This window comes from Eubalaena glacialis, chromosome 2, assembly GCF_028564815.1.
Source record: "Eubalaena glacialis isolate mEubGla1 chromosome 2, mEubGla1.1.hap2.+ XY, whole genome shotgun sequence".
NCBI classification, from domain to species: domain Eukaryota; kingdom Metazoa; phylum Chordata; class Mammalia; order Artiodactyla; family Balaenidae; genus Eubalaena; species Eubalaena glacialis.
In genome coordinates, this window is record NC_083717.1 from 71,688,054 (window position 1) to 71,701,929 (window position 13,876).

General features: G+C 36.7%; 1 protein-coding gene across 7 annotated transcripts in view; it reads left to right on the forward strand.

Annotated features, from left to right (window-relative positions):
* The window catches only part of CSNK1G1 (casein kinase 1 gamma 1), a 199,031-nt gene that overhangs the window by 113,712 nt on the left and 71,443 nt on the right, over positions 1-13,876 (forward strand). For all 7 annotated transcript variants that reach the window (XR_009699385.1, XR_009699384.1, XM_061180205.1 and 4 more), the window contains 2 exons: positions 5,789-5,829; positions 11,166-11,235. Coding sequence is in view for 5 of the 7 variants with exons in the window: in XM_061180205.1 (XP_061036188.1) it covers positions 5,789-5,829; positions 11,166-11,235 (111 nt within the window). In the remaining 2 variants the exon portion in view is untranslated. The remainder of the gene's footprint in view (positions 1-5,788; positions 5,830-11,165; positions 11,236-13,876) is intronic.

Consider the following 13,876-nt stretch of genomic DNA (forward strand, 5'->3'; position numbering starts at 1 on the left):
GGAGTCCTAACCACTGGACCGCCAGGGAATTCCCGTGACCTCTTCAGTCTTAATGATGTCCCCTGGCAAAGGAATTCATTTGAATGATGCATAGCTCAGGAGAATTATCTAGTCACCTCCAGGGCCTCTTAGGATAAGGATAATTGCTTTTTAAGAAGGTGACATGTGTTCAGCTTGTTTTGAAATAAGCAGAGAAAGTAAGCAAACAAAAGCAAGCTAGCATTCTGTAATGTATCATGTTTGGTGTTACATAAGCTGTCATGTTTGGTGTTACATAAGCTGTGTCATTATGCTTCTGTGTTTATATTCTTTTGTACAGGTACAAACATTGAAGCTGAGAGGCATTTCATAATTTCTCTGCTGCTTTTAGGTTTAGTGAGAACTTGGAGGAAGGCATCATGGTAGAGTGAAATGATTGTTGCCTACTCTCCTGGTTTTCTTTCTGTTCTCCTCTAATTAAGAGCATCAACTTTAACCCTTCTATTTTCCTTTTCCCTCACGTTTATACGTAATCCAAAGGTTGTTAGTTTTTTCTTCTAAATGCCTTGATTATAAATCCTATTTTTTAAAGTTATCTTCCAGGAATTATTGCATCATACCTGCAGTGATAATAGAAGTCCTAAAAATTAGATTTATCTAGGACATTGCAGTTTACAAAGTACTTTCACATATTCTAACTCATGTAATCCTCATAACCACACTGTGTGGTAGATGTTATTCTTTAAATATTCTGCTATAAAAACTTCCTATTCATTTTCTTTGTAGGTATTCTTGTCTCTTTATTTTATACATTGGGACCAGATTAATATTTTTAAAATACAACTTGCACCACTATACGTTTCCTCTTAGCACAAATATCTTTGGTGATTTCACAAGCTGAATAATGAAGTCAAAACTCCTGTATTCGCATTTAGGATTATCCATAATCTGATTCTAAACTAAATTTTTTTTTTAATTGCCCTAAAACTTTCTCAGAAGAACCTTCTCTGTATATCAAGTCAATTTGGTTCACTTCAGCAAGCATCTGTTACCTACTATATATCAGATACTATGTTGGTCGTTAGGGATAAAAAAATGAGTGGGACATTCTTGTCCTTAGGAAATTCACTGCGTAGTGGAGGTAAAAAGATGCATGAATAACTAATTATAATATATGTGTAAGTTGATGAAACTGAGTGCTGCCTCAGTTTTATTTTATTTTTTTAAATTAATTACTTTATTATTTTTGACTGTATTGGGTCTTCGTTGCTGTGTGTGAGCTTTCTGTAGTTGCAGTGAGCGGGGGCGACTCTTCTTTGTGGTGCGTGGGCTTCTCAGTAGTTGTGGCTTGTGGGCTCTAGAGCGCAGGCTCAGTAGTTGTGGTGCACGGGCTTAGTTGTTCCGTGGCATGTGGGATCTTCCTGGCCCAGGGCTCGAACCTGTGTCCCCTGCATTGGCGGGTGGACTCTTAACCACTGCACCACCAGGGAAGTCCACTGCCTCAGTTTTATAGTGTATATTTAGAAAAGGGATTTTTTTTTAAAGGCATAAGAACCACCAGGAACCAAAAAGAGAGAGAGAGAGATGATAAAAACAGGTGAGAAATTTTAACAAAATTCTGGAAGCTGGAAAGCAGTTAAGTGGTAACTAATTTAGCAGTCCAGAGAAAGCTGAGTGATTTAACAGGTAGGCCAGTTTGTAACATAGAATACACCAGATATCAATAAGTTCAAGAATTGGAGACACTAGGAATTTCAAAAAGTTGGGATGCAGAAGGCGCTAAGAACAGGAAGATTAGTTGCAAGTATATACATATATATATATGGAGCAGTTGCATCGCTAAATCCCCTCCTTCCCTGGCATCGCCCGGCAGCTACTCTTTCCCACCTTCACAGGAGATGTAAAGGTCACACTGTTGAAAGTAAACTGAGCTGTGAAAACTGGGCCGCCCAGCTGAACACAGGAAAATGAGGAAAAGGTTCCCCTCTGATTGGTGAGGCCTCCTAGACTCTGGAATAAGCAGATGCATAAGTGCCTGGGATTTCTTTGAACTCTTGTTTGGTTGTTTGTTTGTTTTTCTTCCAAAAGAAAACTATGCAGGATTTCTTTCTTTATTTTTTTTTGGCTGCGTTGGGTCCTCGTTGCTGCGTGTGGGCCTTCGCTGTGGTGCATGGGCCTCTCATTGCAGTGGCCTCTCCCGCTGCGGAGCACAGGCTCTAGGCGCACGGGCTTCAGCAGTTGTGGCACGTGGGCTCAGTAGTTGTGGGTCACGGGCCCAGTTGCTCCGTGGCATGTGGAATCCTCCCAGACCACGGCTCGAACCCGTGCCCCCTGCATTGGCAGGCGCATTCTTAACCACTGCGCCACCAGGGAAGTCCCTGCACGATTTCTATAATATAGCAAGTTTGTTTTACTATTAAAAAAAAAAAAGATTCCCCCAAATCTTCAAAAAAAGTGAGGATTTAGGAAAAGTATTTACTTCAGTGTAAGAAGCTGGCTTTCAAGGTTATTCATACTCTGTTCGTATGGATTTTTCTGGCTTCATTTCTCACCATTCTCCCCTATATGCTTTGTGCTCCTTTCATACTGGTCCACTCATACTTTATCACATTCTCTGCATTTTCTATCATTTCTCCACCTCAATATTCAAATTAGTATTTTTATAAGAAATGCTCTTTATCCTCTCCTGTTCGTCCTCAAAGGCTCACCTCAAGTGCCATTTGTGCCCAAATGCTTTACCCTCCCTCATCTAAGTCATCTACTGACTTGTTCATATTTCTTTTTTTAACACTTATCACTTTATGTGATTTATTTATCAAACTTTGAGGCACCATGTGCAGGGTCTTGTGTGAGGATCTAGAATACAGTCTCTGAAGGGTGAGAACTGAGTGTTGCTCATCTTAGGTGTCTGATATTTGCATATGAGGGGCATTAAATACTCAAATACTTTCCCTTATTTCTGGTGTCTTCTTTTTCTGGTTAATCTTTTATACCTCTATACAAAGGAGGTATAGTTATTCTAAATCAGAGATCTGATCATGTCACTACCCTACTCAGAAACCTTTCATTTTAAGCTTTAAGATGGCATTGAGGACTTTCCTAATGTGGACTCACCCTTAACTTTTCTAGTTTCTTTTGCTGCCCTAACCACTCCTTGCCCATCCCTACCCCTTCCTGATCTTCCTGGTGCAACTTATGGTCCATCTACCCCAAGACCATCGCCCATTCTCTGCCTAAACCATCTGTTTTCTCATTTTTATTGTTTTGCTCATATAGTTTCTTCTCCCTGAGATGTCTTTTTCTCCCTTCTTCAACTGTTAAAATTCTGCTCATTTTTTCACACCCTGTGGGGAGGTGGTGGGAGAAAGAAAGAAAAGTACATCCTTTCTGAGACTCCTGTGATTGCCTTCTCTCTCTTCTTGCTCACAGATCAGAATCCAGATTGATTACTAGGCTTACACTGATACCACCATCTCAATTCACTTTAAAAGTTGTAATCTATTTGAATTAAAGATCTGTTACTTTAAGCATATACTTCAAAAATTAATTTAATTCTTTAACAGCGACGTCATATTGTACTCTAAATGAGTAAGGGGTGAATTTCGGTGCCCCTACTTCCCTACCCCCCAGTAATTCTTACTGCTAAAACTGGGGGGTGTGTCCAATTCGGAAAGACATCCCCCTCCCCAAACACATTTACAGTTTTAAACTTGACCATTTTCCTCTAAGGAGTAGTAAGTTTTTAGGGTCAGCCCTTTGCTAAAATAGGTTTTAGATCACAATAACAGTGCTTATACAGTGCCAGGAAGGGCTTTCCTGAAAAATCTTTATGCAGCATCCTATCTGGCGTGGAAGAAGTCTGTGGCCAAGCTGGAGTTTTAATCTGCCTGGGAGCTGGCTGTTACTACCTCATCTCGTCCTCTCCCGGTTGTTGGTATCCTTTTCACAATTTCATCAAATATATTTTTTAAAATGATTTTGGTGGGAACATTAATCAGAAACACAAATTAACTTTTAGAACTTAATGCAATTAATATAGAGAGGAAAAAATGGCTATTTTCTACTTTTGCTCCTTTAAAAAAGAAGTTATTCATCTTATAATGTCTTAGGTGTTTGTCTGGCAACCTGTGAATCCTCTCTATTAATGTTGTTTGCAGACAAAAGTTATTCCTAAATTAGTGTACTCTTCTCCACATAAAAGTACTGGGAAAACTAATAACAGTATTAAAAGTATAATGGTGTAATTTTAACTGTATTAAAAGTATAATGGCCATCTATTGTCTAGAGCTTGTTAAAAATAACCAATATTACAAGCAGCCTTTTGTTCCCAAAATGCAGGGTTTGTTTTTTTTTCATTATCAAAACAACCTATATTATATGAAAATTAGAAACAGTCATCTTAATACCTTAATGTACATCTTTCTGTATCCTTTTCCATGCATATATATTCAGCTATGTACATATGTATATGTACGTTTATGTGTATATATAACCTTTACCTCCATGTATTATTTAAAAAGTAGTCATACTATACGTACTTATAACTTTTAATCAGTCAAGGTTTTGAGTGTCTGAGATGTGCAGAACATGGTCTTAAGCACCATGGGGCATTGATAGATCCATTAAAAAAAATCGCTACTCTCAGGATATTTATAGTCCAGCTGACTAAGATAGGACAAATATATAAGAAGCAATGTGAAGTCCAGTGCAGTGGCTGAGCTATATGGTCTATACTAAGCACTCACAAGGAATTAAAATTAGCCTTCAAGGACCAATGGAGTTGAAGAGGTAAAGGTAGCTAAGTACCCAGCATGTAGTGTGGGCTCACTAACTGATGGTTGTTGCTCTTATACTCACCCCAAGTTCTGACTCTAGATGTCTAGTGCAGAAGAATATTGATTCCATTTCTATAAGTAGAGAAGTTGAGAGGAAAAAGAGTTACAACTGCAGGAAGAACTTTGAGTTAAGTGTTGTCTGGGTGGAGAGCTGTTTCTGCACATAGGTGAAGATGTAGAGCTTGAGTTCTGGTGAAGAGTCAAAACAGCTTTGAGAATCATCTACTTAGAGACAGTAGATGAGTTTTCCAAAAGGAGTAGGCCAATAATTGGTTTTATTTCACACTGTCCTTTATGCCAACTAAAGTTGATACTAAATACCATGACAAAAAATAAAAAAGCCCTACTTGTCAGTGAGTTAGAAAAATGAGGGTTTGTGGTTTTTGTGCCAAGAGTTAAAATCTCTCTATCTTTGTAATTCTGGCATTTCTTCTTCTTGGGTTGCCTCATAGCTCAATAGTTGGGAAATATTAAATAACAAAATGTGTGTGTGACAGACAAAGATTTGTTTTCTTTTCTTTCTTTTTTTTTTTTAATATTTATTTATTTATTTGGCTGCGCCAGGTCTTAGTTGTGGCATGTGGGATCTTCGTTGCCACGTGTGGGCTCTTAGTTGTGGCATGCGGACTTCTTAGTTGAGGTATGCATGCAGGATCAAGTTCCCTGACCAGGGATGGAACCCTGGCCCCCTGCACTGGGAGCGTGGAGTCTTAACTACTGGACCACCAGGGATTGTTTTCTTTAAAATAAAAGATTCTCATGTCTAACTTAAATTTTCAAATTCTCAAGCTGTTTTTGTTCTTGTCTTGCTGGGTCTCATTATCTCTGTTTGGCTTTTCACTTACAAATCATGTTTCATATATGTGAACAGCGTTGGGAATGTGACCTTTCTCATGACCTTGTAAGCTAAGATTTTGCTTTGCATTTCCCAGAATAAATGTCACTAAAACATATACATTCTGCTTTTCCCCTAGGTAAAAATCTCTACACCAATGAATATGTAGCTATCAAACTGGTGAGTAGAATCTATATTTGTGGTAATTATGTTTTAGTGCTCTCACCCTTCACATAGCTTTTTACAGGAAATAATTGTAAGCATTCACAAAAATACTAATGTTATTTTTCCTTGCATATGATCCCACATAGTCATTTCCTTCAAATATATATAGTGTTACAGTGATGAATCACTGTATACTGTAAAACACTATATGTTAGAAGATGCTAACTATAGTGTTAGCAATAATAAATCAAAAAAAGTTAATAAAACATAGCTGGAAGGAAAAAAAAAACCCTAGTAACTGCTGTAAACTTTGTACCTTTCACAGTGCTTTTTTTTTATCATTTTCTTATTCTTGAATATGACTGATCCATTTAAAAAATGTAAGGTATTTATTAATGTACTTCCGAATGTGATCATCTAATCATTGCCTTAAAAAGCTGTCAAATGTGAAAAACACATTATGTGGTCAGATTTGAAGCAAAGAGTTCAATTGGCTTTGTCAGTGCTAATCTTATGAATAACTAACCTAGTCACTGAAAATAACATCCTGTTAAAAAAGAATAATTCTATTATTTTTAAGGATGAATAGTTTTAGAAGAAACAGTTCTTTATCTTATATTTAAGATTGATGAAAAACCATTTCTAGCCATATGAAATGCTCTATATAACTAGTTTCTATGAAACTGTATAAATATTGTCCTCCTAATAAATCCTAGTACATTTCCCAGGATCTGAAGGTAGTTTTGGGCTTTATTTGTTGGAAGGCAGAGGCGTTAATAGTTGAAGGAAGTATCTTGTGGTAATTGCTGTTCTTTTCTAATGAATTGCCCCTACCACATCCACACCTGCTCTGTGGTCGGTCCTTTCCTCTCATTAAGCTTGTCTGTGGAGGAGTTAGAGTTGTCCTGTGAAGAACTGACAGGCATCAGATTAGTTTCTCTACAAAGAGGTGGGCAGGGAGCAGGTCTTAGAGCAGGTAGCTCCTTGGGAACCGAGTGTTTTGTTTGTTGACTTGGAACTTTTGTTGGAGAAATGGGAGCAGGAAGAGAGACAATGCATGTAACAATGCAGACCAAATATTTTTCTCAGCTTGAATATCAAAGCATTAACTGTATATTTTTATTTATGGGAATTTGATTATTCTGTGAAAGTGTTATCTAGTTCATCTCTTTTTTACTTTTTCTGTTTTATTGTTTTGGTAAGTTGGAATAATTTTGATTCTTTGGGACTAGTAATAGGGAGAAGCAGCCCCTAAAACACTTTAAAATGTTGCCTCAATACTGTATATTTGTAATTGTCCCCTTATTTATCAAGACTTCTTCTGAGGCTTTCTGTTAGGGGCAACTCATTCTATCTAGATTTCTCTTTCCAGGTTCATACTACTCGACCTGTTTAGATAAGGTTGCATAACATTATTGACATGACTGACCATTGCATTTCACTTACATTTTATTAAAGTTTTATTCTTTGTATGGCCAAGAGTTAAAGGTAGATAGACTTCATGTCATCTAGTATGGTGTGCCTCAGTACCTCATTTCCCTTTCAAATAAACCTTAAATAAAGGCTTTTTAGAGGATAACAATCTTGTCTATGGGCCTCCTCTCTTGCTGTGGGGCTGTATTCTCTGTGGGAGATATGATGGCAGTGATTGAGCTCTTTTCACTGTAACAGCAAAATTTGCCTTAAGCATTACAGTCCTACAAGGACTACTGCTGTCAGTTTAGGATTTCAGGCAGGCATGTGTGTTCCAGAATAACCATGATTCTGGCAAATAGCCAGCCCTCTATGGAAATGTAATCAGCATCTGGCACAGAAATACAAGGAAGCCCTTGCTGGTAGTGTTTCAGTTCTACTTTGTTTAGATCTTCATTGTGGGCTCTTGTTTCTTGGATTTCTAGGAACATTTTTTTAAAAATCAGATACAGTGTAAACAAACTAGTGTGATGAACCCCTCCTTTACCCCTATCATCCAGGTTTCTGGGGGTCTTTTTAACAGAGGTTTTCTAACAGTTGTTTAAAAAGTTTTCTCTCCATGCTGCTAATCCTACTGCCTTTTACAATCTTATAGATTGTTTGCAGTGTCCTTTATTCATAGTGCTTTCAGAAGAGCACTTGAAGCTCCAGTTGGCTGAGCAGGCTACGACTACGTGCTGAAGGGGTTGGCTGAAGGATGTAAGTCCTTCCGTCTGTGATAAAAAGCCCCTCATGTCTGAATATATGTGTTGTGTACACCCACTTTCAGCCCTATAACTCTAAAGAGATATTGCTTTTTTTAATCTGTTAACTTATTTACCCAAGATCAGATTGAATATTTCCTATTAATGTTTCCAGTATGAAGTTTGAACGTATTAGGTTTGAAGAAGGACCTGTGTTTTTAAAAATTCATTGACCCTTGTGGTTTGTCAGAATTCAAGACTGTTTCTGCAGAAAGAACACTCCTCTTTCTAGTGTTTAGATCAAGCTCTGGTTCCATATCAATTTGTCATCACTGTCTCTTTTGGTTTCTTGTGAATTATTAATGATTTTGCTAAAAGACAGATTCTGAAATTGGCTGCTTTGATGGTGGTATATTAGAAGATCTAAAACCCGAATGGAGACTCTGTAGCTGAAGAGATAAATGAATAAGGAAGTGACTCTACAGTATAGTCTTAAATACATTTTTTTGGACTACAAGAATCTTGAGTAACTTGAAGGCTACCTCTGATGCTTGCTGATTTTGCAATCAGAGAAGGATATGAGTTCTTTCATAGAGCTCCTTAGGGCTTTGAAGTATTCCAGCCTACCTGAATTGATTTAGGTAAAACCTTCCTAGAAGCAAAGGTGTAGACTAGATAACTTCAAGGAAAGTTCTGAATTCTGTGATTTATGGATTCTATATTTTAAGAAAAATGCAGAAAACTTCAAGTGGGCTCAGGAAGAGCCTTCAGGGGTGATCAAATAACTAAAAAATAGGACCAGTGAGGAAAGGTTAAAAAAATTGAAATTACTTTGCCTGAATAAAGGAAGTTTAAGAAATGACTAAATAGCTTTGTTTTTTGAAGATAACTGTTATAGTATTCACAGGTTATTCGGGAGCTGTTTTGTCTTTGTTATTGAGGATATAAGAGAAATAGGCTAAAGTTTCAGTAAGTGGAGATTGCAGTTACATATAAAGACCTTCTAAACCATGAAACTTGTTAAACACCAGCATGAATTAATAAGGGAAGCTGTGAGACTCTCCTTCCTTTGAGCCTATATTAAAAATAGGACAAGTAACCATTCAATGGGGAGAGGACAGTTTTTTTCAACAAATGGTGTTGGGAAAACTGGAGATCCACATGCAGTGAAGTGAGACCCTTTACATCATACACAAAAATTAACTCAAAATGGGTCAAAGGCCTAAACATAAGAGCCAAAACTATAAATCTCTTAGAAGAAAACTTAGGGGAAAAGCTTCATAACGTTAGATTTGGCAGTGATTTCTTGGATATAACACAAAAAAGCACAAGTAAGAAAAGATAGATAGGTTGGACTTTATCAAAAACTTTTGTGCATCAGAGGACTCTGAACAGAGTGAAAAGATAACCCATGGAATGGGAGAAAATATTTGAAAATCATATATCTGATAAGGAATTGATTCTCGAATTTACCATTTTAACCATTTTTAGTTGTACAGTTCAGTGGCATTAAGTACATTCACATTGGTGTGCACCCATCACTATCATCCATCTCTAGAACTTTTTTTTCACCTTCCTCAACTAAAATTCTGTACTCATTAAACACCAACAGCATTCCCTTCTCCCCCCAGCTCCTGGCAACCACCATTCAACTTTCTGTCTATGAATTTGACTATTCTAGGTACCTAATATAAGTAGAAGCATGCAGTGTTTGTCCTTTTGGGTCTGGCTTATTTCACTTAACATACCATCGCCAAGGTTCATACATTTTGTAGCATGTGTCAGAATGTCCTTCCTTTTTATGGCTAAATAATATGCCATCACACATATGGAACAAAATGTAACCACATTTTATTTATCCATCCATTTGTTGATAGATACTTGGGTCGCCTCCACCTTTTGACTATTGTGAATTATATTGCAACAAACATGGGTCTACAAATATAATTTTGAGTCTGAGTTTTCAGTTCTTTTAGGTGTATATCCAGAAGTGGAATTGCTGGATCATGTGGTACTTCTGTATTTAATTTTTTGAGAAATTGCTGTACTGTTTTCCACAGTAGCTGCACCATTTTACATTCCCACCAGCAGTGCACAAGGGTTCCAATTTCTCCACATCCTTACCAACACTTGCTATTTTCTGTGTTTTTGATATTAGCCATCCTAATGGATACACAGATGTATCTTTCAGGGTAATGTTTGATTTTCTTGTTAACTAGTTGCCTGATATACTGTCAATTCAGAATGATTAGCCAGCCAATTCTTGAAGTTTGGTATAGAGCAAAGTGTGGTAGTATGGCTGCTTTATCTTTGGGCTCTTTAGAAAACTCTATTTTTAAAAACTTGAACACTGTATTAATTAAAGTTACAAGTTACATATCTTAGTTGCATTTACAGTCTTTAATTCTCTAAAGTGTAAAAATAAATATACATAACACTGTTCCTACAGCTTTATTCATAATATTGAAAACTGAAAACAGTTCAAATGTCCAAAAGTTGAGGTTTGTGTGTATGTACACACACACACACACACACACACAATAATATATAGTTTTACTTACTGCTATGGAATGATGTCATCATCACATGTTGAATTTAAAGACATAGAACACCAAATATAGTATGCTCTCATTTATTTAAAATACGTTTTTGAGTCTATATTATATATAAATACATGTATAAATCAATATTTGGAAGAACATTCACCAAAATGTTAATAGTGCTTTTCTTTTAAATGATAGGATCTCAGGTTATTTTTACTTTCTTTCTAATTTTTGTGTGTCTGAAATTTTTTTCCTGAGCATATATCATTTTTCTATAAATAATAAAACCATTTACTACCCAAAATTCATAATAAAACAAGAAGGAAATACTTGCTGGTATTTAATTAAAAGATTTGGCACCTGGTTTCCTAGGAGAATATATTTCAGAAGAATACTTCATGGTGAGAGAGCTATCCTTGAGTGATGTCTCATACAGAGTATTTTTATTTAAATATCCATGGCAGGGATTGTATATAATTCAGCTTCATCTTCCCCTAGATGTGCTTTCAAAGAGAAATTGTGGTAAGAAAATGCTATTATATATGAATATCATCTCTAAAATATTAAGTGGTCTTAGCCCTGGTTTACTCTGAAAACCTAGGAATGAAAAAACTGTCTAAATCTGATCACAATTTCTCTTCTTGGGTTTCAGGAACCAATAAAATCACGTGCTCCACAGCTTCATTTAGAGTACAGGTTTTATAAACAGCTCGGCAGTGCAGGTAAGTCAATGTTTCCTCCATTTATTCAGCATATAGCTTAGCTGGAAGCCCTAACATATGTAAATTTTCTTGCCTACCCTTTTTGCCAGACAATGTATCTCCCCTACTTGCTGGATAGGTAAATACACATAGTCAACTAAAAAGCTACTTACTCTCTGGCATCTAGAAGGGCAGTTGAGTTGATTAGGGGTCTGTGCTACCATGCCTGCCCACAAACCAACCTGTGAATGCTTTCATCCACCTGAAATACACATGGTATGGTTTTTGCTTTTTGGTAGTTTATTCATTCTCTTTTCATTCCTTTGTGTATACAGAAAGAAAGGAGGAGGTGTTGGTAATTTTCAAGCTGTTTTTACCACATTGAGACTATATATCCATTTTAAAGACATACTACTAAAATATATCTTCTGAAATACCTTAACACTGTCACTTTATCTATTGTTCTCATTAATTTGGAAGACCTATCTATATGATTGTAATAACCTATGACCTCTGAGGATTTTTTAAAAATTAAGTTTATAATTTTTAGAAACATTCCTGTTTTTGGCCAAAAAGGTCAAATTTCTGAAATATCTTACTGGCTTGCAGAAAAATATATTGACTGAACAAATGTTACCAACCCTAAGGAGGTTGAACCCATAGGATTCCTTTTGCAGAAGATGAAATCCTTCAGTGCTAGTTTAATTATTTGACATTAATAGACATTCCTCTGCTTTATGCTTCTTCAATGTGACAGTTTTTTGTGAATGACTGAAACATAGTTTCTATTTCAAGTACCATTATTGAAGGTACTGTTGAAGGAATTTGAGTTTCACTTCCTAAAATATATACAATTATATAAGAGCCACTGGGTGTTATTCAAGTCATCTTATACCCTGACCATGGCAATAATCAGCCATAGTCATAACCTAGGGAGGCCAGGATGAGCATTTGTCTTTCATTGAACCTAACATGAGTTCTTGCAGACAGCTCAAATGCGTTCATCTCAGCTGTTATATGCTGCCCCTCCACTGCTCACCTGCAAGTCTTCTTTTAAGCTACGTGTCTTCAATTCCTTCAGTTTTTTGCATTATGTGATTAACAGATACTTCACTGTCATTGCTCCACTAGGAAGCATGAATGTACACACGCACACATTCCTGGTTTTGTGATGTTCCTCTTAAATGAGCCTCATAAAACAGCGCCAGTAACTCTGGATTTGGAGACAGTGGGATTATTATCTTCCTTGATCTAGACACAATAGTTCTATTAATTTAGGTTAGCTATTTTAACAGCCATTTTACATAGTTGACTTTTATGCATTTATGGAGTTCTACTCAGTTGAAACCTTTATGTCTTTTTTACATAAGCTGCCATCAACCAAGGCTTTCTGAATTTTTCTGGTTATGTAATTGATTTTGATCACCTGAACCTCCTAAGTGTCACCTTATTTTATCACATTATTACTAAGTATTGGGATGCTTTTCAATCCTAATTCTGTTACTGATGATTACATATTGACTGTTTTTAAATTATAACTGCATATCCCCCCTGCCCCTTCCCTAAGACTACTATAAGCTCCTTAAGAACAGGCTTGTGCCTTCTTCACCCTGGTGTCTCAAATGTATCTCAGGACCCTACATTGTTCTTTCACATAATAGGAAGCTGGGAAGAATTCTGGTGACAGAAGGAACTTAGGAAGATTTGATAAGCATGCGTTTTAGATTTTTGCCAAGTTATTAAGAAAAATATTCCCTGGGGATGGCTAAAAAAGGGAAATTATTTATTTATTTATTTACGATAGGTAAGAAGTGGATTTGTTTAGAGAGATACACATTCCGTAGACAGAATGTGGTCCGTCTCAAAAGGCGAGAATGGCCCGGGGAGAAACACACTCCACAGAGTGTGGGCCATCTCAGAAGGCGAGAGGCCAGGAAATTTATTTTGAAAGTAGATCAGTTGACAAAGTAGACAAGATTTCACCATGTCTCCCTATAAATGTGAGCATGAACGCTAGAGCTTGTTCCTAAGTTACAGGCACAAGCATTTCTCTTCCTATTTTTCTAGAGTGAAGTTCCCAGCTGCAAATGTTACTCATCAGTAGTTAATGTATGAGCAGCTAGAGCACATATGCCCTTCTCTTCAGAACCAAGGTGATGTTGTGGCACTGTAAATAAACAACCTTTCACGCTGAAAGCACACAAACCAAAATTATGCAATCATTGTTTTTACTCACTGGTGCTTTGTCTGTCATTATTCAGCACAGGCCGAAGATTTGCAAGCTATTTGGGTATCATGACAAGGAATACTTAAAAAGAAAAAAAAGCCCATTGTGACTTAGGTTTGTTCAAGGAATTAATCAGTACTTACGAAATAAATGGATGAAATTTGGGGGGAGAAATGAGTGATTATGAATTTAAAGGACACTGGTATAGCTATTGTGACCAGAGCTTGAGACTTTAAATTCCTAAAATAAGAACTTCTGTGTTGGCTTGAGAATATGACCATTTTTTCCTTAAGTACAAAAGTCTTATTCATTACCTTGCTTTTTGACCCCTACGTTGCCCTGACTGTATGATCTGGAAATTCATACCAGTTCTCTACTCATGTGTAGATAGAACAAAAATGGTAGTACTGGCTGATTGTGAACATGGTTTAAGGT